General features: G+C 44.0%; 1 protein-coding gene across 2 annotated transcripts; it reads left to right on the forward strand.

Annotated features, from left to right (window-relative positions):
- The first annotated feature begins 873 nt into the window (after nt 1-873).
- ALOX5 (arachidonate 5-lipoxygenase) lies at nt 874-26693 on the forward strand. 2 transcript variants are annotated; one of them, XM_064717126.1, is made up of 14 exons: nt 874-1235; nt 4995-5193; nt 6922-7003; nt 8604-8726; nt 11944-12050; nt 13423-13595; nt 14296-14442; nt 14529-14732; nt 14958-15044; nt 16715-16893; nt 19572-19693; nt 21819-21919; nt 23774-23944; nt 25212-26693. In XM_064717126.1, exons 1-14 carry the CDS (start codon nt 1086-1088, stop codon nt 25389-25391), a joined length of 2025 nt encoding a protein of 674 aa, XP_064573196.1. In that variant the 5' UTR covers nt 874-1085; the 3' UTR covers nt 25392-26693. The 2 variants fall into 2 exon arrangements, with proteins under 2 accessions (XP_064573196.1, XP_064573197.1); XM_064717127.1 differs by lacking the exon at nt 8604-8726.
- The last annotated feature ends 777 nt before the right edge of the window (nt 26694-27470 follow it).

The raw sequence follows: 27470 nt of genomic DNA on the forward strand, positions 1-27470 counted from the left end.
CTTGTTGTTATGCACAGTTCTGATCTGCAGACGTGCTAGCATTTGGTGTTACAGAAATACAAAGACAGCAGGGTGTTCAAAAAGTCCAGAGGAATCCAGGGAATAAAGCATGGGCACACATAGGGGTCTAGCCCTGAGGAAAGTGTGAGCTGTACACAGATTTGCACATTTGGTGAATAGAATGGGGGTGCAATATGGTGTGAGTCACCATCCCTGGGAGTGTTCAAAAAAATGTGGTTATGGCACTTAAGGACATGGTTTAATGATTAATTTAAGTGGACTTGATGATCTTAAAGGTCTTTTCCAATCTTAACAATTCTTTGGTGCTATGATAGAGTGAGTAACTTTGGATGATGAAGAGTGGGATATTTGCAGTGCGTAGTGTGTTGTGTCAGTGTAGTTTGAGTGTAAGGAGCACACAGTAGAGTTGGTGTGTCTGCACACTGGGGTGGTTTGGAGGTGAGGTTACAGACTGCAGAGCAGTTTAAGATGACATCCTGTAAAAGTGGAGGTGGTGAGGCACACGGGGCTGTGCCGACGTCAGCTGTGCCTGGCAGGATCAGGAATACTGTGTGGAGCACAGTGCTGCAGAGCCGAGAGCTTGGATGCTGTGTAGAGTTGTGAAACTGTGGAAGGTTATCAAGAGGAAAGCAGAGTGTGGAGGGCTCTGTAAATCGTGCTGCCGTGGAGCTGCTGCACAGGGCAGGGGCACGGACTGAGTGCAGGGTGAGGGCAGGGCTGTAATTCCGGGTGAGGGGGTGCTGTGCCAGGAGAGGGGCTCGGGGCAGGGCTGGAATTCCGGGTGAGGGGGTGCTGTGCAGGACAGGGGCTCGGGGCAGGGCTGTAATTCCGGTGAGGCGGTGCTGTGCCAGGGCAGGGTCGCGGCCGGAGGCGGCAAAGGCGGGATGGGGTAGGTAGGTGTGCCGGGCCGGGCCGGGCCGGGGAAGGGGCGGGCAGCGCCGAGCAGCGCCGAGCCGCCCCGTGCGGTGGCGGAGGAGGCGGCGGCGCTGGGCAGGGTCCGGGCGAAGGCAGCAGCGCATCTCAGCAGCTCCGGTGGGGCCGAGCCGAGCCGCGGGCACCGGACCATGCCGGCCTACACCGTGACGGTGGCCACGGGCAGCCAGTGGTTCGCGGGCACCGACGACTACGTGTACCTGACCCTGCAGGGCACGGACGGCTGCAGCGAGAGGCACCTCCTGGACAAGCCCTTCTACAACGACTTCGAGCGCGGCGCGGTGAGTCCCGGGCGCTGAGGCACCGGCCCCGCCGAGCCCGCACGGGGCGGCAGCCCCGGCACCCCGGCCGAGCCCTGAGCAGCGCCCCGAGGGCTGGGCACGGCTGGGCTTTCTTTTAGCGCCCGTCTCCGTGTGCCGGTGCTCCGGAGCGGGACACCGAGGAGCCCGCTGCCCTCCCCGGCCGCCCGGCATCCGCATCCCTGCCTGCCCTAAGAGCCAGCCCTGGCTGCCTCGGTCAGACCTTGGGAAGGACGGGGCCCTTCGGCTCGGATTTATGATGGGCTTTCACATCTCCTCGCTCTTTCTTTACAAATACAAAAAAAATTAGTGTGTTTCTTGTTGATAGGTGATGCTTAGGGTCAGTATTTATTAATAGTCAAAGCACTGTTATCTCCAAAGAATTAAACAAAGAGGTAAGAGCATCTAGTGGAAAGTACAATGCCTGCCGAGGGTAACGTATAGGGCAGCGTCAAAGAAGGTTGGAAAACAGCATGAATGTGTGAGAATGAAGTTGTGGCTGGGCTATCAGCTGCGCTCTTCTTCTTAGCCCAGATTTCTGCCGTTAGCTGTGCCCTGTCCTCTCTGTGGTCCTATCACCTTGTTTCAACTATCCAAATGTATAATTGCTTATACTCTGAACATTGGTTTAGAATGACATTTATTTATTTGCTTATTGTCCACTCTGGAAATAATAGACTTTTTTCCCCCCTTTTTCCAAAATGTGTATTTTACCTGGAAACAAAATTCACAGTTTCTAGAAGGTCTGATGAGATAGAAACAACTTTGAAAATTTTAAAAAGATATTCAAAAGTTTGGAAGTTAGACCTCCCACCACATGTACAGGTGAGTCTTCAGTGTCATGGTGCTGCTTTGCCTTGAGGTGTGGTTTTCCAACCATTTGGCTCGCAGCCTAAATTAGGTCCATGGTCTCTTCTGTGTTACGCATCATGGACACACTCAACAAAAGTCAGCATTTTGAGTTGGTGTTGATGGTGCATGTGGTTGTGGTCCCCCAGATATTTACCAGCCACTGCTACTGAAGTTAATTTTCTTTCACGATTAGACATTCATTAGCTTATGACATTATTACCTGAATCTCCCCAGTGGACATCCAGTCATTGTTTCTCTCTTATCTGCTGAATAGTCACATACTTTAGGCAAAACTGAACTACATTAGCAAGAGAGGTTGAAGGAGACCTCAGACTGTCCTGCAAACTCAAGGTCAGGGCACTCTCCCAGGAAGGCTGAGCCCTGCCCAGCTCAGGAGATCACTCCCAGGGTTTTACTGACTAGGCTCTCACTCCTGGGCTGCAAAAGAGGGATTCAGGTGACTCTGATGGAGAGCCTGGCAGTACTCTGAGCATTCATTTTGGCTGGATCCTGTCACAGGGAGAAAATGCCATGATGGAGCATTCAGTGTCTGCCCAGCAGCAACAGGGGAGCTGCTGTGGGACCAGATCCAGCAGGAGCAGAGATATATCCACTAGGTGATATGGTGGGTGAAACAGTAGGTGATACAGAGGTGTGGGTGTTAGCAGCAGTCAGTTTTTCAGCATGTATTTATTGTGGACCATCAGAGTAGTCTGTGTTCTGTAAAGTGTCTGGCTCACTGGACACTTGCAGTACAATGTGCTGCATTTTGGTTATGAGGATGTTTTCTTGGGGAATGCAGTATCTTTTTCCAGGCACCTGTTCAGGTTACATTATGCCCAAACACTGTCTTAATAGTATATTGTGTAAGGGAAAGAAGGAAAGAAAAGAAAAATACCAGTACAGAACCAGAAAACTAAAACTGAAGAAGGCCAGAAGACTTTGAGTTTGGTTGGTTTGCAAAGCGTAGCAATTGTTTTCACAGTTCTGCCTTTAGTGTTTCTTTCAATACCATCTTTTTTATTTCTTTTTCTGCAAAGCAATTCAATTGTTAATCCTTTTCTAAAACAAATAACAGGTTTTAGTAGATGAGCAGAATTTTGCAGTATTATTTTGTAATTGTTGTCTACTTTCCAGGTTTGGGGTTATTTTTCCTAAATGTTGTGCCAGGCTCTGGGTCCATTCTCCTCATAATATCTTAATTTGCATTATTGCAAATTTGGCATATTACTATATGTGATTAAAGAGGGCATGGGCCAGATCTGAGTAGGAGATTTGCATGGCAAATGTTGACTGAGGGAAAAATATGTGGAGCACCCTGAAGGAATTTGCACAATGGCAGCTCAGTTGTAGTTTTTCGACTCACTTCAAGCCCTGGACACAGGCAATGTTGAAAGTCATAGTTTCTTTTCTTTACATAGTGTCTTTTGAGTAAATTCCTCTGGTGCTGAGTGATTTCAAAGTCTACGGTATCCCTCAGTTCTCTCTTTCCTTCCTGTTCCCCTTTCATCTGCTTTTTTGCTTTTGTTGAAAGAAAAATACTAACATGTATTTCCAGAAAGGAAATGTAGCTCTTTGCACTTAGAGCTTTATGCGAATACACAGAGGAGTTGTCTGTGCCATCCTTTTCCAATATAAGAATGGTCAGTAGGAATCTCTCCTCAAAAAAGAGACTCAGGTTTTGCATGAGATTAAATTGCTTGAGCAGCATGGTACAGGAGTTTGGACAGTGCAATAATCTTCATTACTCCTGTTCTCTCACTCTGCCCTCAAACTGTATAAAAGCTCCTTGTGTCTCTGGTTTGCCGTACAGCCGCCCTGGTGTTTATCAAGGGACCTCACACAACAAATGGCATTGAAACCTTGAGCAGCCAAGTGTCAGTTCTTACCTTGTACATTCTCTGTTACCTGACACACCTTTATCTATTAGCAAAATTGTCATCTGAGGTGAGCCCGTGGCAGTGCTGCCTTGGAGGGAGCAGAAGCTGTGTGAGGTACCAGGAGGGAGTCCTCCCTTTCAGAACTGCCATTAAAATTGGAATTGTGATGGTCGTAAAAAGATTAAAAACTCTCCAGGATCGTTTAGGTTAATTTCATGTCCTTCTTGCATTACTTAAACAGTAACTTCTTTAGGGCTCTGGTAATATAGACATGTAGGCTGTTATAAGAGGAATGAGTTTCTTCTGAAAGTTGGCTGTCAATGTGACATTTCTATCAACTCCTTGGATCCGATTCATATTGCTCTTTAATTTAAATCTTATGTGTACATATCTCTGGATGTGACATTGTACTTAAATTCCTTTGTACATCTGAGCCTTACAAACATAAAATGTATAATTTTCAAAATTTTAGCTGTATAAACATAAAACATACCATTGTTCTCATTTTTAAAAGGGAGAACTGGAGAAGCCCAGGAAGCAAAAGGCAAAGTGGATTTTGGTGATCTGGATCCTGTCCTAAGTCTGAAGCACACATAACTAACACACAAAGGTCTTTAAATTCCTAGTCCAATGTTCTAATCTCTTTAACATCTTTCCACTCCAACAGTTGCATGAGATGTGCCCTAGCAGTGCCTCCTTCGGCTCTTGCTAGGAGAGTAGTGAATGGTTTCATTGGCCTGCATGTTTTTCTAAGACTTGCACACATTTCAAGGAGTAATACTCTTTTGAGGTTGCATCCAAAAATGTTTCTCCATTTCTGGAGTGTTTTGCATGTTATTGTTTGTTATTTTTTTTCATCTTTCTGTTGCACTGAAGTCCTGTAATGGGACTTCCTTTTTTCACCCAGCAGAAGCTGGAAAGCTGTGTGAGGAAAGACTAGGTATGCCTGGGTAGTGCTGGGGTGCTTTCTGCATATGCAGTGCATCACTGGCTATATTCTGCTCTGCAGGTGGACTCCTATGATGTGACTGTGGAAGAAGACCTTGGAGAAATTCAGCTAATAAAAATTGAGAAACGAAAATACTGGTACCAGGATGACTGGTACCTCAAGTACATCACTGTTAAAACGCCCGTGGGTGACTACCTGGAGTTCCCGTGTTACCGCTGGATTACAGATGAGAAGGAGGTTGTCCTTCGAGATGGAAGAGGTGAGAGCTATTAGAAACCAGATTTCCTGCAGAACACCTGGAATTCTTCCATCTCTCCTTCCCATTTCTCCACATACCTCCCAGTCTCTCCCTTCGATGAGAACCCTCTGCCAGACCTCTGCTGCATCCTAGAGAGTGGCTTTCCCTCCTAGGAGTGCTTTCTGAGCAGCCTGTTGGGCACTGGCAGTTGGGTTGGATATTTTGGGAAGCACATACTAGGAAGAGTCCTAATGCTGGCTTGTTACACTGGTCTTGAATTTGAAGGTTGATCCTAATAACAAATTTTTTACTGCTCGACATCCCCATTGCTGGAAGCCCTTTTGATCTAATTAGAATTAGTGTTCCCTCTTTGTTTATTCTAAGCTCCTAAGTGGCCCATGATTAATTGCCTGTAAATTGTCTTGTTTTCATGAGAATGAAAGAAAACCCCATAGTTGCTCAGCAGGTGCCAACTGAAACAGCAGCTTACTTTCCATTCATTCTCTTTGCATGCTGTCAAGTCCAGGACAAGGCAGGGTGATGGATTGGACTGCTCCAAGTAATGGTGACAAACTGAGAAAGGTGTTTTTAAGTGTCTCTGACACCTTCTTGACATGACCAGGGTTTGGGCAGGCATTTGTCACTGATGTTTGCTTGTTCCTCTCCCTGGTACCTGGGGTAGGTTGGCTACTGTAGTGCTCTGCAGCCTGAGTGCTTGAAAACAGCTGAAACAAGTGTGAGTGGTAGAAAATAAATGTTTATATTCCCCGTCCATTTTTGGCCACTCGTGGCTGGGGCATTTTGTGTTTGAAGTCTTTTGTCCTATAATGATAACTATGTGTCAGTTTATTTTTGGTGTTTCCATTTTTCATAATTTGCTTTATAACAACTGTACCACTTCCATGGAAGGCAGCTTTGTGTGGCTTTCAGAGTGTGGCGAGGCAAAGGACAAGAGCAAGTGAAACTTTTGTGGTAACTTGGACACAACCACCTGGAAACCATTAGCCATGTACGTTATCAGCTGTACTACCTCTGATATTACCAGCCCCAACCCCAAACAAACTTTAGTCATGAAACTTCTACTGGTTTTATCTGCCTCTACATTTGTGTATGTAAAGTGAGTCTCGTACCTTGCCCTTTCTCTGACCACTGAGGAAGTCTCTGTGTTATTTAAAGTTATATTGAATTCATGATCAAAAGAGCAAAATGTCTGGAACGGAAGTGTCATTGTTTTTTCTTTCTGCTCTATGACTGGAAGATGTGATTATTTCCCCAAGCTGGCTGGGGAGAGCATTGCTCAAGGGGAGAAGCTTGGAGAAGTTTCCTGCACATTTAGCAGAGATGATCTCAAGTAATGTTGTGGTTTCTCTTATTGGTGGAAAGTCCCTTAGATACTGAACTGTAAAATTAGTTCCCAAGACACTCTTCAGACCATTTAACACTAGATATGTACAGCAAATGTCTACATTAGAAAACCAAGGTTATATAGAGTTGAGACTGATATTCCTAGTTGGAACTAATTTTCCCTTGGAAGCACCAAGTCAGGAGCTTGTCTTCTTCCACAGATTCTCTAAGGACCTGTGTGTCCACTCAAAAATACTGAATTGGATCATGTAAGCATTTCCCCCAGAAACTTTGTAAAGGTATAGATCAGAATTTTGAATTTTGAAAACTTTGCTGTTCTTCTCAACACCTGGGCAGTGATAGGTAGAGGAGCCTCATAACCCTGTCTCTTTTCCCTGTTAACAGCAAAGCTGCCCCGAGATGACAAGATTCAGATCCTCAAGCAGCACAGGCGCAAAGAGCTCGAATCCCGTCAGAAAATGTACCGGTGAGTTTGCCTCTGCTCCAGGGTCCGTCCTCCTCAGGGCAGAGTCTGGCACAGTATATTCACATTACCACATGCCTCTAATTACTCAACTGCTGGATGAGAGAAAGCCTAAGTTACCATGTTGGCATATCTGGTTTTAGGTCAGATGGAATCCCATGTACAGTGATGATCACCCTGATGCAAGTGGCATTATGGATACTTGTGCCTCAGATAAGCCAGTCTGTGAGACTGCCATGGGAATTCAGTGACACAGCCTTTGTGCGGGCCCTCTGGCACACTGTAGTGCTTTCAAGGAAAATCTTCAGGGAAGATTTGAAGGCATATTTCATTTGTCTCTTACAAGCAGTACTACAGTTTTAGAACATGATCTGAACATGTCAGATTTTCCTGGACCTTTTTGGCTGCTGCACCAAGCTAGCTTGAGCTGTCTCCTGCACCCAAAGGCAGTGAAAACCTGGCCCTGTTTGAGTGAACTGGAATGTGCTAACAGAACACAGTTGTGATGTATAAAAATCTCACATATGTATATTATACCTGTATGTTTCACACACACACATATATATATGTACATACATGTATGTATTTTACTTATATATCACTTATGTATTATGTGATGTATCATATATATCACATATATATTATAGACATTTTTTCCTAGTCAGTGTCATGATAAGAAAATTCTGTTCTTTCTCAGAGGGTAACTCCAGAAGGCATAGACATTGCCTTTTGCTAGAGATGTGCTCTGTTAAAATAACAAAAGTTTCTTGCACTTGTATCTCCTTATTGGGAGAGTAGGGGTCAGGGCAAAGGGTCTATTCAGAATTGATGGAGTGAGGCTTGGTCTGTGTGTTGTTTATTTCATTTGAACAAGGAAGGCCGTTCCCTACAAATTACAGGAAATAGAGCAGAGGAAAATATGGTACAAAAAGAGGTGTGCCACAAAATTTTATTTACATATGCAAGAAGGAAGGCAAAACCATTTGTAATTTCAGGGAAATAGTTACTAAAAATTCTGATGCATAGCTGATAATACACAGTGCAGTCTGTGTGTGGCAGGCAGTTTGGAAATACCATTGAAACAGTATTCTTTGCAATTCACTTTCTTTTGTTTTGAAATAAAAATGGGGCAAAGAATGTGTTCCATGGCCATTAGGAGGTTGAACAGTTAAATCAAGACTCCTGGAGATGGCCTTTTGAAGGAATCTAAATACATGCCTGTGTAGTTTTATCTGCTGCATCTCAGTTCTGTAGAAGTGTAGTCCCAAGAATGAGCATGCATTGGGCAGCCGTCTCTCTGTCCCCTCCCCTCATAATACATTTGAAGTCAGTTTCAACCAAATGTGGCAAGTGTGTCAAAATATCACAGATATTAAGTTACTTCAAGCTTTGTGAAGGTAGGCAGCCAAGTGTATGCCTTCCAGTCTGCTCCAGGATTCTGTGGGGTACTGGTAGGTGTTGATGTAGTGTAAATCACTTATTTTGGCCTGAGTCTGACACAAGATTCTTTTATAGCAGTGAGCCACCAAAACAGTGGAGGTCAGGACACAGCTCCCATGCTGATAAGATTTTATGGTTTGTCAAACCTCTCTTATTTTGTCAGCTGGAAGGAGTGGCATCCAGGCTTTCCCCTGAGCATTGATGCCCATTCTCACAGTGAACTGCCTCGTGACATCCAGTTTGACAATGAGAAGGGAATTGACTTCATTCTGAACTACACAAAAGCGTAAGTGTTTGTAAGTCTGCAGAATCTCTTTTGGGGCAGGGTAAGGATCTGATCACCTTTTAGATTTCATTGAATCTCAGAATTGAATTATTTTCTCTAAGTGCTGTATCAGCAGCCAAAGTATGAAAGTAGAAATTTAATGGATTTGTTATTTTATTTTTTATTTATCAATATTTACGTTTTTCACACTGACTGAGCCTCTGCATTCTTGTTAGCCATGGTTTTGGCTGTAGGCAGACGGAGACACTGGTGAACACTGGTGGAAAGCATCAGCAGGACTGCAGGCACATGAGACCTTGAGCTTCTCCCTCAGTTCTCAGCATTGCCCCTTGGAGATACCTTTCTCCTCTGACTGTTGGTGATAATTGAATCTTCTGGTGGCATACACAAAGAACGTTGTTATTTATCAATGCACCCTTGACATCCTGCTGGAGAATATCTCTTCTGAGCAGCTCATCAGTTATCCACACCTGAGTGTAATCTGCCTGGGGCAGCCAAGTCACTGTCCACCCACTTGGACATATCATGTCATTGAGGAAAACATTGCATGGGCATGGGATGAGCCTGGATAATCAATCCTGCAGAGCTCTGGAATAGCACAGTGTCAGAGAGGCAAATGGGACCTCTCTGACCTGTGAGTCTCCTTCTGTGCTGTCTCAAGTGCCCAGGTCATACAACACTGTCTCAGATATCCCACCATACTATCAGGTGGTGGAATAGTCTGACATGAGACAAGACTGGTCCTTACATGTCAGAGCATTCTGTGTATTTTATTTATTCATTTTTGCAGCTGAATTCCGCTGCCAGCACAGAGTCAAGTCAGCATGGTGTTAGCCAGTGCAGAGCAGCTGTTCCCCAGCTCAGATAGAAGATCTGAGTGATGCAGGAGCAGCAGCACCTGAATGTCAGAGATGAGAGGATTGCCACTAGGAGACATAAGCAGTTTGGAGGCTGCATTCCCCTTCCAGCAATCCCATCCTGCCAGGCTGTGGCACGTTGTCAGAGGGCCTGAGCCACTGCCAAGTGAAACTTGGAAGTGACTCAACAGAGTGCAGGGACATCTATCTTTGTCATTGGCTGTAAGGGGCCCTTCCCATGAAATAGGAACCTGAAACTGTGCTGCTGACAGCCAGCCATTCTGGATAACTGGTATGACACAAAACAGATTTTCTAAGCAATGGCAATGCTTGTTGTCTGGCACATTTGGCTGAAAAATCTAGACCTATGTTTCTGGTCAAGTGAGTTGTGAAAATCTTTGGAGAAGAGTTTGATGGGCCTTATCTAGCTATCCTGATGTGCTTTGGGAGCTTGGAACAACTGTTTGCAGGAATGGGGTGGAGAAACATGGGGGAAGGCATGGGGCTTGACTTCAGTTTGGGTGCAGCAAGAAGGATGGCAGAGAGGTATGTTTGAAACCCAAAGGCAAAGTGTGTAGCAGTGGGCAAGGAGAACTTTTAAGGGAATATGTGAGAGCTGGGAGAGTTATATGAGACATAGGAAGATGTGGAAGAGGGGAGGGGAAAGCCCTTTTTCCAGGGACATGTAAAAATGAACTCGGAGGGAGATACATCTCAGATATTCCTTATGCTGTTGCAAGGTTGGATTTTTGGATGCTATTGGCAGTGGATAGCTCTGTAAGTTTAAAGGATTAATTGTGTGTAGGTGGAGATAATCCTGAAGGTGCCTGGTGCTGACGTGACCTACACTATCTAGCAAATGGAAGCTCTCAGCCTGGATTCTGTGCCAGAAATGCAGGCTTGTGTCGCTATTTTGGACCAGTGTTGCATTTGGGCAGATTAAGTTCTATAAGCAACTCTGACTTTTTTTTCCTTGCTCTGGTTTCTAGTATGTGCCAGAGACTTGCAAGTACTCGATTTCTTGAGGAAAACACATTTTTGTTTCCCAAGTCCTTTGGAAGTTTTTGTACAGTGATTTTGTGTCCCTGTTGGGTGTGAGAAGACCTCTGGAGACACCATCACCTGTTCTAGCCTAGACAGTTGTGTGACTTCCACTTCCAAACATGCCTCCAGGCACCTCTTACCCTTGACTGCCATCTGCAGCAGCAGAAGGAGCCCATTCCACATGCACCCATCTGGGCTTAGTGCAGAAGCAGCTCCTTTGTTTTGTCTGCACTGTGGTCATGCTGGTCTAGAGCCCTCCTTCCAGAAAGCCACTGGCTGTTTCTCCAGGCTTTTTGTCCTCTCCAGCCAGTTCTGATCCAGTCTTTTCTATATGTTTGATGATTATAAATCCAGCCCCCTGGATTTATATATTATTTAAATCCAGCCTCCTGGATTCTCCTCAAATTCTTTTTGGGAGGCTTTCATGCAGCACTGTGACTTTACTTTGTTGTTTGCCCTGCATATCTTCATGTGCTGTGTGTGCTTTTAGTTGTGTGTTTGAAGTGTTAGTGGGAAGACAGCTTTCTTTTTCAAGTTCATTATTTGCTTTCTAGTCAAAGTAAATGATTTCCATCTAATAGCAGGAGTTTAGCATTTATGCAATAATTTAGGACTTGTCATTTCATATAAAGGGAACTTGCTTGGCTGTGCTGTGTTTGCTGAATTAGCAGATGAAGTCAGACATTTCTGGCTCCCAGCCCGCTGTGTTCATGTGATGTGTGCAACTAAGAGCCTTGGTTTCTGGGGTTAGATGTGAGCATCAAGTTTATCCAGCAGCTCAAATAAATAGAAAGCTCTCAAAAACTCAGGCCTCACATTTTTGGGATCCAGACTGGCCTTTGTCAGGTAGATATTTACAGTACTGCTGGGTTTTTTAGGAATAGTGGCTGCCTGATCCTGGGTTATCTTCTGACTTTGTGCTCCTGTCTGAGTCTCTTTGTGTCACCACACCACATTCTGAGTTGGTGTTGATAGTGCCCTCAGCACTCTTAGCTGATGTTAACAATGTGTGAAGTACCAGCTTTTCTGACTCCAGTTTTATAGGTCCTAAAGCACTGCCACTGTAGGCTGCTGAGAACAATTCTAGAATGGAGTTCTGTATGTGCAAGAGCAGAAGTTGGGCTCTTGATGTGCCTTTCAGCCTTGTGTGTAAAGGTACAGCCTGCAATATTAATTCTCTAGGGTGGCTACTCCCACATTCCACTACTAAAGTTTATTGTGTTTAGATGTATAAAAACATTGAAAATAATAGGAATGGATATTGAGAAAGCTGGAGATTATTTTTTCCAGATATGTTTTGCTTTGGTTTATTTTAGGATGGAAAATCTTTATGTCAACCGTTTCATGCACATGTTCCAGTCTTCCTGGAGTGATTTTGCAGATTTTGAGAGGATTTTTGTCAGAATCAGCAACACAATCTCTGGTGAGTTTATCAGCATTTGCTCATGTTTGCGTCACAGAGTGACTAATTAGTTGTCTTGTTTGATCATCTGATTAGGATGAATGTGGCTGACCTGCTCTTCTGCTCCCCAGTAAATAAACTGTATTCTCTGAAGTTTTACTCTTCTTCAGGCTGCCTAGGGATGAATTCACTGAAATAAGAGCAATTATGCTTTTCTTGGGTATAAACCCAAGCATACAAGGTGGCAGAAGTATTAAAAATTAATTACAGCAATTTGTTACATTTAATAAGGTTGTTTCCAAAAGTACTTTTAACACAAGAATTAGATATGATCTACAATTAATTTCATTGATAATATTTCCATACTCATGAGGAAAGCTCCAAATCTGTGACATTTAAACATTAAGCATCAGTCTCAGTTATGTTAATACAAATCTCAGTTTGCTTTTTTGCAAGCCATTTTTCAGTCATGCAGTTTCTGTCCAAGGTGCTGAGTAATTTTTTTCTTGATGTAGGTTTCAGATACAGCAGCAGATTCATTAGGCAGTTGATGGAGATAATGTAAACATCATTTTATATAAACTTAACTTTTTTCTGCTTTATTAGAAAGCATTGTGGGTTTTAAGACTTTTTAAAAAGTATCACTGCATTCCCTTGGGGCCTATATTTTTAATAATTTTTGCCTTTTTAGAAAAATTAATTGCTTTCAGAAAAAGTACCACCTTGTTTAAAACTAGCCAGTAGTGGAAAACTTCTCTAGCTTCATTTTTCCCCTGAAGACACCAATGGGGTTTTTCATATTAACTGAAGCGACAACATGACATCACAAAACAGAACACTGCAACTATAGAAAATATCCAGTAGTACTATATAAGTAATAATAAAGAGATGGAGTATCCAAAACTAGAATTTTATTGAGATGTTCATCTGGGTTTATATCAGCAATTAAAAAATAAATAGAGGGAAAACAAGTCAAACAAGCAAAACAACAAATGAGGAGTTTTACTGAGTCAGAGTCCAAACTCATCCCCAAATTTCCTTCACGCAGCTCTAGCCTAAAAGAACTCCTCCAGCCACTGCTGTTCTTTCCTTACACACTGATGTGCATTTCACTTCTCCTGCTTGTGCCACCTGTTTTTGAACTAGTCCCTCTGTACTGCATGCCCTGTGAATTTGAAGAGGGGAATTTAAAAATTTCATGGAAGACCTGAGAAGGCAGTTTACAGATGAAGAGATTACGTCTGTCATATTTTGAATCCTTTTCTTGCTGCTTTCTCTATTCAAAGTGTCAGTGCAGCGTAACAAAAAGGTGAGGGGGAAAGGAGGAATCCTACAATGCAGTAGGTATTGATGCTGCACAGACATTGATGCTGTAGGCTTGCTTTTCCTTTAGAATATGTGATGCAACACTGGAGGGAAGATTTTATGTTTGGCTACCAGTTCCTGAATGGATGCAATCCTGTGCTGATCCGGAGATGCACAGAGATACCCAAGAAGCTGCCTGTGACCATGGATATGGTAGAATGCAGTCTGGAGAGGAACCTGACCCTGGAGGAGGAAGTGAAGGTATGGCTCTGGGCTAGGCTGGGCTCCACCTGTTCCTTCTCACAGCCTCTAATCTCCAGAGTCTGTGCTTACTGCCTTCAGCCACATCTCCTTTCTTCAGGATGTGTGATAGGTCATGCAAAGATGCTTGTCTCTGCAGGCTGGCAGTGCTCCTGTTGGCTTTCCTCCTGCTGTCCTGCAGCTGCAGGCCATGCCTGTCTCCAGGGCCAGTGGAAGAGCTGTAACCTGCAGATGAACACTCCTTTGTCACTGGTTTAGGTTAGGGATTGATTGAGTGCCTCAGAGGGGAAAGGTGCCTCTTCCTTTCCTGGCAGGGTCATTCCCACAAACATGCTGAAGAGGGGTTGACAAGGGTGGTGCCTTGCTTTTGTTTGTACAATTAACACAAGGCTCTCTTCAGCTGTCAGGGTGAAACTTGCTTGAGTGTCAGTGCATGAGTACCAAATACATACATGTTCTTTGCTGAAAGGCTCACTGCCAGACTCTGCAGACACCAGTCAGGTAGTTTGTGCAATGGTTCCTGCTGTCTCAATGGCATCATTCTTGAGCTGCCATGAGCAAGGGCAGGCCAGGGGTAGCTTGTAACCACTAGGCTCATATCAGTCTCTGCCAAGGCTTCCCATTCCTTTGTTCCAAGCTGCTTTCATATAATTAAAACACATAATGCTTCTTTTTTTTTTTTTTTTTTTTTTCCCCACAGCAAGGCAACATTTTCATTGTGGACTATGAGCTGCTTGATGGTGTGGATGCCAATAGAACAGACCCGTGCACGATACAGTACTTGGCTGCACCAATCTGTCTACTGTATAAGAATCTGGAGAAAAAAATTGTACCCATTGCAATCCAGGTGGGCTTGCTGACAGAGTCAACTGTTTGTTGTCTCATTTTAAACATTAAGGACTTGGGGTTTCATGTTCTTTCTATATCTTTCAGCTTGGTCAAAAGCCTGGACCAGACAATCCCATCTTCCTTCCTTCAGATGCCACCTATGACTGGCTGCTAGCTAAAATTTGGGTCCGCTCATCTGATTTCCACATCCACCAGACAGTGACCCACCTCTTACGGACACACTTGGTCTCGGAGGTGTTCAGCATAGCCATGTTCCGGCAGCTGCCTGCTGTGCATCCCCTCTTCAAGGTTAGTTCTGGCAGGAAGGGAGGGTCTCTGGTGGGGTGGGGTTGTTATCACCTCAGTTGGAAAAACCAAAAGGAAGTTCTGGTGATCGTTCAGCTGAAATAGTTTGACTGGCTGCCCTGCAAGATAAGATGCAGCTAAACCACCAGGACTTCAACCTTTACATCTGGCTGCTGTTGAATTCAAATTGAGAATTTTCCTCCTCTCGTTGTTTGCTTCATTTCCCAGCTCTTGGTGCCACATATGCGGTTCACAATAGCCATCAATACCAAAGCCCGAGAACAGCTTATCTGTGAATGTGGCCTTTTTGACAAGGTGGGTAAACTCCTTGTGAATCTTCATTGTTCATGTCAGCTCATCCTTATCCATGGTTCTTTGCTCTTCATGGTTCCATATGTACATATCTTTTAATCATCACATATTGCTTTGTTCCCTGACCTTTCTATTAAAGGGCAAATGTAAGTAATGCCACCTGAGAAACAGGCACACAGAGCTGATGCCTTGTTGTGCTAAAGATGTTCTCTTTTACCTCTAAGTAGCCAAATCAGATGTGGCCAATGTCAGTCAGTATCTTGCTCATTGCTGATGTGCCTTTGGGTTATAATATAGGAGTGCATATAAATTCCTTCATATGCATCCACATAGTTAAGCCCCCAACTTCTTTTAAATATTCAGTTATTCACCTGTGAGCAAAGGGATTTGTAATTGCAAATGGAAATCTTCATCACAGAAGGACACGTAGGTAAGACGGATTTCTAAGACCACAAAGAGTGTGTTTGGATTGCAGACTGTCTTCTTGACTTGCCATAAGCAGCAGACCTGCTAGGACTGAATTTCAGTTTCATCTGAGTCTGTGAAATGTAGCTGTATGTCACACCTTTATCAGTGGTTTGGGTGAGGGCTGGCATGCATCCTCAATAAGTTCACAGCTGACACCAAGCTCCCTGGGAGAAATGGAATGCCACATCTAGGAACTGCATCAGCCTGGCACACAGCAGTCTCTGTGGCACCATGCTAGGAGCGTGCTATGAAGTTTGGGGAGATTTCAGAAACCCTTTCAAAGAGGGAGCCTGTGTTTCTGTCCTCATTGCACCACTGACACCAGGTCAAAAATAGCTCCCTTTCTTCAGAGTTTTTCACCCAAGTAGAAAAGAGGGGTTAAATCCAGACACCTTTCCTGGTTGTCTATACTCCACTTTGCATCCCTTTAAACAGAAGTGTCATGTCCATACCCCATGCATGTGGGATGAATGTGTGGGTAAGAGCTGCCAGCAAGGATCTGGAGTTCCAGAATTTGCTGGCTCCAATGCAGATTAACAACCAGCTAGAGGACAGTAAATGTAAGGTCACAACTACTACAACACTATATCATATGCTAGAAAAACAACTCTTGGGAGCTCTTGCACAGTGATTATCTGAAGAGTTTTGCTGTGCTATCTATTGTGGACATGCTGTGTTTTTCAAATGTAACATATACTGAAACCCTGGGCACTCCTCTTTAGTCTCAACCCAGCAGGATTGATCTCCTGGCATTTTTTCCAGGGTGACTAAGGGTAGCCTGCATCTCTAAAAACTTGCTCCTAAACTCCTCTGTAACAGCACTGGCAGTTCAACTTAAGCCCTCTTCTAACCCACTCAGGGCTGCCTTCCTTCACACATGCACTGGTGCTGGAGCACAGGGCTGCAGGGAGTGCCATGCCCTGATCTTGCTGTGCTTTATTAGTGTATTCCACTATAAGCAGTACCCATGGTGCAAATGTGGATATTAACAGTGATTCATGGGAGAGGTGTGAAATCCCTAAAGTCAAAATGCACAGTTCCAGTACACCTCTGCAGTTTGGTACTTTGTGTGGAGATGTGGTTTTCTCCTTGAAAAACAGATTCACCAGCATTCTGTATCCCATCTCTGGCAAATTGGTAAAGCCAGTCTTGGCACAAAGGGAGCACAATTTCCTGCTGTTCCCATCTTGCTGTTCTTCCTGCAGGCAAATGCCACAGGTGGAGGAGGACACGTACAAATGGTGCAGAAAGCAATGAAGGATCTGACCTACAGTTCCCTTTGCTTCCCTGAGGAGATCAAAGCTAAAGGAATGGACAGCAAAGAGGATATCCCCTACTACTTTTACCGGGATGATGGCATTAAGGTCTGGGAGGCTATAAAGAGGTAATAGAACATGGTTCTAGATATTGGCTAATAAAGTCACAGAGACACAGACCTCATTTTTTTCCTCCTCACTTTGATCTTCATGGCACCTTGTAAACAATATCTGTGCTGGTTAGTCACATAGTGCCTTTTCCATCCAGTATATTTTATCTGAGGAAAAATATTTAGTCACGCACACACTCTTGAAAGACTGGTAATTCCTGCTTTTTTCAGTGCTGTTTCCTTGCATTCTGTATTTCAGAGGACCCTTTACAAATATGTACTCTTCTACAGAATTTCACAGAAATTTAGTGAGTCAGAATTTAGCCTACAAAAGGAATTTAGTTATTCTTTTTTTAGCTAAAAAGAATAACTAAATGCACAAGCCAAGAGAGGACTCAGTTATCTGAGCCAGCCACATGAGCTCATCAAGGTTCTTGTGGACTGAAAATATAAGCTTGGCTTCCATGATGGTTCTCTTTTCAAACTCCATAAATTAGGTATAAACTGATTGGAATAAAACCTTTCTTAAAATGCCTTAAAATTTCAAAGTCTGAGTTTAATCAGGAAGGGCAGCAATTTTGAATAAGGAGAGGTACTGCAAGGCTGCTCGACCACACAGTCATGGCTCCTTTTCAGATCTGAAACACTGCCTTGCATGATTTATATGGATTTTATTCTGCAGTGGCATTTAATTTAACAAACAACGTATTTTTGCGTGGCATAAGTTGCTTACCAAATATGCAGCTGTTACTGATCACATGACTTTTGAAAAGCATGATCATTAAAAATCAGATCTTTTGTGTACACAAAGTAGGAGTTTTATGTTGCAAGGATAATGTTGGAAGTTCTGGGGACATCTTTGCCTCCTGTGTTTTCTCTGTGTTTTTACAAGGGCTTATCTTGCAATATTTTCTGCAATTGTGAGTGCCCATTTGAGAGAAAAGGAAGTTGTTACTTTGCTGTGGTTGTTTTCTTCATGAGGTCCTTTATTTTATTTTTTTTTTGTTCTCCTACTCTTTTCTGTGTTTTCTTTGTGGATTGAGATATGCCTTTCAAATACCAGGTAATACTTAGTCAGCTCAATTCAGTTTGAGTGTTTGTAGGTGTTGACCTTGCTGGAGGGTGATGCCTCGAGCTTGGCTGGGAGCTGTGAATCATTGGGTTTATACATGGAGTGAGCCGTGCCCTTCTGAGTGTGTGAGCTCCTGAGCCAGGAACCCTTGGCCATGCAGTGTCTGCTCACCAGGAATCTCCTACACTCTGCAGGGCTATCAGTCTTCACTTTTCTGATGAAATAATTTCTATCCCCAGCATTACTTCACGTGTTGTAGAAGGCCTAGGCCTAAGGAAGCTGATAAGGCTGTTCCCACAGAAACCATGAGTCTCACATAGCAAATTTGTAAAGTCCTCTAGTCCTCTTCCTGTTTCTGATCTAGCTGCAGATAGATACACCAACCCAAAGACATTTCAGCCCAAAAGGTCTCACCCACACTTCATATACTAACTTCTGTTTGTATGGAAGGGGGTCTGAAATACTGCCATCTTTTGAGAGGAGGATTTCCTTCCTGTATCACCTGGCACCAGTGCCAAATGCATGGAGACAGAACTCATGGAGAGCAGCTTTCCCTCTGCATGTTGCAAAGTTTTTGTTTCCTTTGCATTTCCTCTGGAAGCTAAAATTACTTAAACTTTTGGTGTTTATTCATTTATTTGTCTGCCTCAATGACAGCTCTTGATTGGCTGATAGGAACCACACTGACAGATTTGTAAAAGTCTCCAAATTGCAGAAAATGTATAAAATGTATACATTTCTATTTTATTAAGGGATAAATCTCTGTTGGGTAACAATTCTTCAGTCAGCTTCTACAGTCAAGTGTTTCATCTTGTGGGTTGCTGTCAAAATATTTAGCAAGAGATTTAGCAGGGTACCTGCAGAGCTAACAGAACATCTCAGCACAGCTCCATTAACCAGTCATTCAGTCATGAACTGCAGTTCTTCAGGAAATCAGGATTTCCTATTTTCACTACTTTCAAAACTACTTGTGTTAACTGAGTGTTTTAAGAGCCTGTCTTTCAGAGGTGAGCTAACCTGGGAAGTTTTCCTAGGAAGAGGCACCTTGAGAAGAGGAACTGAACAGGAATGTGTCTGCTGTGAACAGTGGGCATAGGAAATAGCTCTAGACCTCTTCTTCCCAGGAAAAGTTTCCAGAGCCACTTAAGTATTTCACAACAAGGATATCCAATGGGAGGGGTCAGCTATTGGCATTCAGGAGCAGCTTTGGAGTGTCCCACAGACAGGGAATGGTACTGGTATCACAGTGTGGGAACCCCACTGCCCAGTGTGGGAGCCATGTGGATATGCAAGAGGGATTCTGTATGGAGTGAGGAAAGGATGTAGATGTGATGACAGAGGTCTGTGCAGGAGCAAAGCCTCAAATAAGAGAATAAAGTGCACAGGATTTTTCAGGGGTTGCAGTGTGGTCCAGGATTTGTTGTTGGGGGAAGAAGTGATGCTGCAGTCCTAAATGAATCTAAGTTGCCTCTGTTAATTGCCACTGCTTGTGGGAAGGAGATAGGAGGGTTTTGAGACCTTCTCTTGCCCTTTTCTGTTTAGCATCTGCAAGGTTAGAAGAACATCTTCTGGAATGGCAGACTTGCATTCTCCTTTTATTTTGTTTGTTTTTTCCTGTCCGTAGTTTTGCAGAGGATGTAATTCACATCTACTATGAGAGCGACGAGGTGGTGTGTGAGGATGTGGAGCTGCAGGCCTTTGTCAAAGACATTTATGTCTATGGAATGAGGGGTGTGAAAGCCTCAGGTAAGGTGGGATGGGCCAGCTGGGTGTGCAGCTTGTGCAGTCCCTGCTGGCAGCAGTGCTGAGGGCACAGCACAAGACCTGCTCTCTTCTTGGGCTGAAGGAGCTGGGTTTTGTTGTGAGACCCTGGCTCAGGCCATCTCTCAGGAGACAGCTCCTTCCTTTGACACAGATTCTCATAGTGAGTTTGGGCAGCTTGTGTAATCTCTCTACACAGGGCACAGGGCCTTTGGTTTTGTCTGCTCATGCTTTAGGCATTGGGAGCAGTGTCTGTGTGTGCCACAGCCACCAGGCAGACTGATAGACATCGAGGAGGAGCAGGGCCCCTTGAATCCTCTCCTCCAAACCTCACACCAAATAAGAACATGTAATAACCTCCCAGGGGTATATTGTTGCATTTCACATTTGTTCAGCATTGGTGTCATCATTGAACTATTCTACTCTCTTCAAGAACAGATACTCATAATTTCCATGAAATATTTTCCTTTGCTCTGTCTCTTCTTACTGCCTCTCTTTTCTTGCAACCCATTACTTGGCCATGGGAGCTCTCATCCATAAGATGGCTCAATTTGCCTACCTGATTTAAATACTCCCCTGTTGTTCCCTAAACATGTTTCTCTTCCACACACATTTTTTCCCAGCAGATTTTCAGGAATTTATAGGGGTGGCTGGGGATTCTTCCTATTGTCCTGTTTGATTTAAATCTGTCAACACCTGTTGGCCAGTGACCTAGGGCACATGGCTCTGGTGTTGCATGCGCATTAGAGTGCCAGATGTCCAGGCATAGGTGTGATGTTTCCAGTCATTATGTTCTGGTGGATAAAAGGCTTCTGGGCTCTATCTGCCTGGACAGGCAAAGGTTCATTTTTGTTTGTCTAGCTGTCTTTTAGCAAAAGCTTAGAAATGTTGTTCCTCCTTGTAAGGACTCCATGCTTGACCTAAGCATCCTGATATCCTGAGAGAAGTCCTGAGCTTCCAGGGCTCCAGCTGGGGTGGGATGCTACAAGCACCACTGGTGGGAGGACTGCCACTACAGATGGGATATCTACCAGGCTTGCAGCATCTCTTTCTGCACTGCTGCTGCTCCAAGGGTTGTATCATAGAGAATGGAGATTTGGCAGGGTCTCTAAAGAATGGGAAGAGGCTAAATGAGGGAGACTGTGGCTCCTGTTTTTTCCCTGGGAGGGCTGCTGTGACTGGGAGAATGTCAAACTCCTTTAAAGATGAGTACAGTGTACTTGGAATAGCAGGACACAGGAGGGGATGGTGCATCCTCTCCTCTTTGGGCTCAGTGGCTGGCCAGAGCTACCTCTTCCCTCTTGCAGGCTGAGTTCTGCATCAGGTTGGTGGTGGAGATATGAAGCAGCTGGCACAGGCAGCCTGGGCAGGGGCAGCTTGCATACTGGGACCAGTGGTGACATTGGGCTGGGACAGGGGTACAGCACAGGCCTGTGATTTAGTGAGGACAGGCCTGATACAGGGCTGGGGTTACTTCACTTGCAAACTATTTCCCTAGCCCCTGACTATTCTGTTTTTTCTTTATATAACTCTGATTATTCTCCTTCAAAGACAGCTTAATGCAACTATTTCTGTTCCTCATTCTGTTTGTTTTTCAGAAGTTCTCATTTCCTCATTTCCCATTTCAGCAAATCAACTCTCCCTGCACTCTTTCTTCCAATTCACTTGATTGCTGAACCTCAGACTTTTATAAATACAAGCACATGGTCGCTCCCTCCTTGGCATGAACCTTCCCTGCTCGCACTGCAGACTGAAGAAAAGTGGAGCACCTGAGGTCCCTGCCCTGGGGACTCTGAGAGTTCCTTGCTGCGGGGTAGGTAGGACAGGAACACTGGTTTTTAAAGGCATAATTACACTTTTTCTTTCCCTTATGGAGCACCACCTACTTTGCAAACAGTGGTGATGCCTCAGAGGCGTGTATGAAGCAAGGCTGTTTTTACAGCTGCACAGCCAAGGCACAGAGAGGTGAGGAGCTCCTCACACAGCACCACCCAAGCCTGCCCTGCTCTGCAGACACTGCTGCATGGCCCTCTGACCCGTGGGTTCTCATCACTGCTGGGTGGCAGGGTTACTTCATTGCTGGGTCAAGCTTTTCTTCTCCCTCATTTAGGGTTCCCTAAGATGATCAGGACACGAGAGACACTGGCAGAATATCTCACAGTGATCATGTTCACTACATCGGCTCAACACGCTGCTGTGAATTTTGGTCAGGTAGGAACCTGTGGGAGCACTGTTATCCTTTCTGGGCTGGGAGGTACATCTACCAGGGCAGGGTCTGAAAAGCATTTTTTAGTAGGTGTACAGAATTTCACTGCTTTTTTTTCCGGTCAAAATAACTGCAGAGCCATCTAAAAATCCCTGTGAAGTCTGTGGAAACTGAAGTGATTTGGAAGCTGAGAAAGGCATTCCAAGCCCTACATATGTACCAAAGATCAGATTAGGGGTTTTAACTCATGTATTTTAATTTTGTTGATTTTATTAAGGGAATAATTTTTTAAAGCATTTAAATGGCATTGCTGCTCATTTCTTGAGTTTACAAACCAAGTGGCAACTTTGAGCTTCCTCTATGATGTTTGATGTGTCACATACTGATAACCTATGCTATCCCTGCCTGCCTTGACTGACATATATCTGCACTGAATCTATAGTAACCACCTGCCTTTCAAATGCTGTTTCTTTCAACATCAAGACATTTTGGAAAGCAGATTTAACAACCAGAAGCAAATCACTTTGTCAGTCACAGAGCTTTTTCACTGAGTGGTGGCCAGTCACTGGAGCAGGCTCCCCAGGGAAGTGGTCACAGTTCCAAGCCTGCCAGAGTTCAAGGAGCATTTGAACGATGCCCTTACTCTGATGGTTTAGTTGTAGGTAGTTCTGCAAGGATGAGGGAGCTGGACTAGATGATCCTTGTAGGTCCCTTCCAACTTGAGATATTCTATGATTTTATGAGCTTTTTTTTTGTTTTTTTGCATGTTCTCACTTCAGGCATAGGTGATCTTGGAGATATCATCTCAGAGATAAGCAGACAGACCATCTTTCTTATGGTGGTTATTCCCAAATACCCTACATCACTTTTTATGCTGACCCTCCTGTCCACCCCTGCAGCTCAGGAGCCCTAGAGAAGTCTGGAACCTGGTGTCCAATGAGCTCACATTACTGCTGTGGCATGTCCATAATCAGGGACCTCTGCAACTGTTCCCTTCTAACTTATCTTTAGAACTGATTGAGACAACTCCCAGTGCCCCCCTCAGAAAATCCTGACTGTTCAAGTACCACCAAGAAACCATCTCTTAATTTGGCATACAGAGGATATGCAGCCCATCAGTAAAAGCATCTTCAGGCATGGAAGGAAAAGGCAGAGGGCTGAGGGGAGGAGGAGGTGGCTGTGCACTTCCCCTCAGGCAGAGCAGGGCAGAGAAGGTAATGAAAAAGTGCTTGGGATAGAAAGGGTTCTGGTAACTGCAGCATCTTAGATGGTGGCAAAACTCAGGGTCATATCTGAGGCAAAATGAGACAGCGGCATCTCACTGCACTGAACCAGGCCAGCAATGACTATGAGTTCCCAGTCTGCTGCTCACCATAGCCATATCTATGTGCCATAGTCCATATTTCTTGGTGAACCAGCATGCTTTATCTCTGTTAGTATCTGAGCACATGGGCATTCGCTATGGGCATGTTCTTGGAGGAAATTTAGCATAAAAGAGAAGCTAGAGTAAAGGTGATCGCCTGAGGTTATCAGAAGGGAACTTTGTTTAATAAAATATTTAAGGCCTTAGCCAGTCTGCTGAATCTGGGCTGTGAGGCACATGCCTGTGGTTAGCAGAATAAATTCTCCCATTTAGATTACCCAACTCTCTCTCTTGTGAGTTCCTGGGCAAAGCAGTAGGGACTTCCTTGTCGCCTCCAGTCCCTCTATAGAACTTTTCTGTCATTAGTATTGTCTCTTTCTGAGGGGCTCCTATTACAGAAGCAAAGTCCCTGCTGGCAAACTCCTGCTTTTCTTTGGTGTGTTGCTAAGCACCAGCCCCTGCAGGTTCTCACTGTGCTCTCCTGCTCTCTGTGCAGTATGACTGGTGCTCGTGGATTCCCAACGCCCCACCAACAATGCGCTGCCCTCCCCCTACAGAAAAGGGCACCGTCACCATTGAGCAGATTGTGGAGAGTCTGCCAGACAGGGGACGTTCCTGTTGGCATCTTGGAGCTGTCTGGGCCTTGAGCCAATTCCAGGACAAAGAAGTAAGTCAACCCCCCTGCTCTAGGTGCTGGAGATGTGAGACCATGAGGGCGACGGCGAGACTGCACAGACTCAGGAGACTGTTCTGCTGCCCTGTGCTTGACTTGGCCATTTTCACCTTTCGGTGGAGATGTGTCAGTGCTGTGGGTTTGCCTGAGTTCTGCCAGGTGCAAACCAGCCAGGTGCAAAACCAGAGAAAGAAGTTGTATTTTTACGCTGAGGCTGTCTCAGCTATAATCAAAGTTTTTAAGCTTGAGCATGGCATTGCTTAAGAAGGATGCTGGTGTGGGAGGCAGAGGGCTGCAGAGGCATAAGGCTGCAGTGCTGGGGAAGTAGGTACAGCAGTGCTGTGTCCCCCATGTCCTGTTCCTTTGGAAAATCTGCTCCAGTGCCATGTGCACTACAGCTGTGGCTCGTGCCTGGCAGGTGAGGAGGGAAAACAAAACAAGACTACAGAAGGCTTTGCAGGCATGTAAAGCCATGCGTGGCTACAGGTCTGTAGCCATTTCCCTCATGTAAAATGAGGTTGTAGGTACCTGGTTGTTTCACACAAGGGCTCTGGAGAATGTGTTTTGAAATTTTTAAATAGAAGATGATGGACAGAGGGTACTTTAAATTCAGTTTCTCTGTAAGAAGGCAGTATTAGCAGAGAAGCTTGTACTGTGGGAAATAGTTTCCAAAGAGCCCAAAGCAATGCCAGTCTGCATCTTGGCTGTGCACTTTTCAGAGCACCCTCAGAGTCCAAGCTGACTAAAGCAGCTGTCGTATGAACTCTGAAGGACAGAATCGAAGGACAGAGTTTGAATTGACTTCAAACTGAAGGACAGTTTGAAGTCAATAGAAAATCTTCCACTGTCACTGAATGAGGTAGTCATTTTCCTTTTCAGCCTCTGGCTGGGAATTCCCCTCTAATGCTATCCTTTTTTCTAGCAGCATAAATGTTTGGGTGGCTATACAGAGATCTGGCTTAGGAGGCTCATTGGACTGACTACTGCCTGAATAAAAGTGCATGATTTTCAGTGGATGAGGTCTCTTTAGGTCAAGGAGTGCCATGCAGACACCTGAACCACACCACAGAATGATGCAGGGATGGAAAGAAGCAGCCAGCAATAGAGGGAAGGTGTAGGCTAGTTTAAATATTGATAATACTATTTTAATAGAAGCTTTTGTGAGGAGAGGCTCTGGGTGGTGTCCTGCCAAATGGCGTAATACTGAAAACTAATTGCCTTTGCTTTCTCAAAGCCTGGTTTCTTGGTGTTTTTCAATCAGCTGTTTCTGGGCATGTACCCAGATGAACACTTCGTGGAGAAGCCAGTGAAAGAGGCTATGGCAAAATTCCGCAAGAACCTGGATGAGATTGTCAGCGCCATCACCGAGCGCAACAAGAACAAGAAGCTCCCTTACTACTACCTCTCCCCAGATCGTATTCCCAACAGTGTTGCTGTTTGAGCACTTAGCCAGGAGAGTTTGAAGGCCTGTAAAGCTAATGCTGTTTTTCTGTTATATGCTTCTTCAATTAGCTTTTCAGAAATGGGTAAGAAACCCACCCTCTCCATCAGAGCTTGCTGAAGTCTGTTTGAACTTTCAAAATAAATTTGGTTATGACCAATCTTGTAAACAAAATCTAACTGACAACCCTCTAGGTCAGATTTGTTACAAGTTTATTTTTCCAGGATTTTTAAACTAATCTTAGAATCAATAGACTTGTTATCTTTCCCTCTCCTTGTCAAAACAATGTAATCACAGATTCACTTACTCAGTGGAAATAGGATCATGAGCAATAAGCAAGTCACATTTTAAAATCCTTCCTGTTTTTAATAGGTGACTCTGGTGACATAAAAAAATATAACATTTAAAGTTTATGTATTGTTTTGAATCTGATTAATGTGAAGTATTTTCACTACCATCATGAATATCCTAATCAGGATGAAAGTAGAAGCAGGAAATTTTTTTGACATAGCTGATGGGGTTTTATTGCTTTCTTACCGAGTTCATGTGAGATGACATCTCAAAGGAGATGAAAATTTTGTACCATCCTAAACCTAAGTATTTTCTACATGAAGCTAGGAGGGTTTGTTTTAGCCTCTGCCAGCAGAGTTTGATGCCATTCACATGTAGGGACAAATGTTCTACTTAAGGCAGTGCTGGCAAGTACAGACCTATGCTCAGTTTGTTGCATTGCTGAGGCTGTGGGACTTGTGGAGAGATTCTTCTGTTTTGTGGGGAATGAAGAGGCTACTTTGCATAATGGAAAAATTTGTGGAGAAGACTCAACTGACAGCTTCTAAGAGGAATCTTAAGATTTGGCCAATTAAGCATAACTGGCATGTTCCATCTTAGTTATAAACCACTGAATTTTGTCTGTTTTGTGTAGAGGTGTTTATGTTCAAACACTTGGGTTCTGGTAAAAGTTGAGAAAGCCACTGAAAAAAAACCAAAATTGTGGTTTGTGAAATTTAAGTTGTGGTTTTGCTGATTAGAATTTGGGGTTATTTTTCTGAGAATTTGTTCCTTGTACTTGATCTGCCAGCATGCAGTGTGATTACTCAATAGATAAGAAAGTTCCTTGTGCTAATTAAACAAAATTGAACATCCAACTTCTATTTCCTAATTCAGCATCTAATGCTATATGTCTCGAAAACCTTGTAGGAATAAACAGAATGTGCTGTGTAGAGAAATGAAGCTTATGTAATTGAGAAATTCAGTTATTTTTATGTAATTGAGAAATACAGTTATTTCTATCATTCATGTGTAATTTGGAAAATATTACTACTAAAATATACACCCTTTCATATGAAACAGGTGTGAAAACTGATTTTAGACCCTTTACAGCAGACTGATTCCTGTTTTTTCCCCCCTCAACCAAAGATTTCAAGAAAAATGTGGAAGGTAAAACCATTTTCTATTATTGAGTAGTACACTTATGATTTATGCATCATCTTCTCGCTGCAGCCCATGAGAGTTGATGAGTGTAGAAGCAGAGTAAAGCAACAAGGAATAGGACCAAGGAATCAGAGACACCTTGTGAGCTCCCTGCCTCGAAAACAGAAAAGTGCAACTTAAATGCAACAAGCTGATGCAATATATCCAGCGTGCTAGCTCCAAATTTTGTCTTCTTACTAAGTACAGAGAATGTCCTCTGGCTTCAGCTTTCATTTGATAATGATTTGCGTAGTCAAGTATTTTTTAGAAAACAAAATATGGAAGGAGACTGGTGGATGTTCTCTCACACCTGTGCACTCTGCTGTGGCCTGTGGACCTGGGACACAAATACAGTTGAGGGGAGGTTTGGGGAATTAAATGCATAGCTTTGAAAACTGGCATTAGCATCTGATTCAATGGCAGGAAAGGCTATGGAAAGAGGTAAACAGGTTAAAACTATTACTGACACAGGAAAGAAGCAGATACCTGCAAATAGTGAAGTGCTTACTCTTCCAGGGGGCCTGGCTGTACATGTTGCTGTCCCACTCTCAGCTCCATTTTCAGCTTATCTCCATCTCTCAGAAAGTCACCTTCCTGTGCACAGGC

This window comes from Zonotrichia leucophrys, chromosome 6 (genome assembly GCF_028769735.1).
Source record: "Zonotrichia leucophrys gambelii isolate GWCS_2022_RI chromosome 6, RI_Zleu_2.0, whole genome shotgun sequence".
NCBI lineage: Eukaryota > Metazoa > Chordata > Aves > Passeriformes > Passerellidae > Zonotrichia > Zonotrichia leucophrys.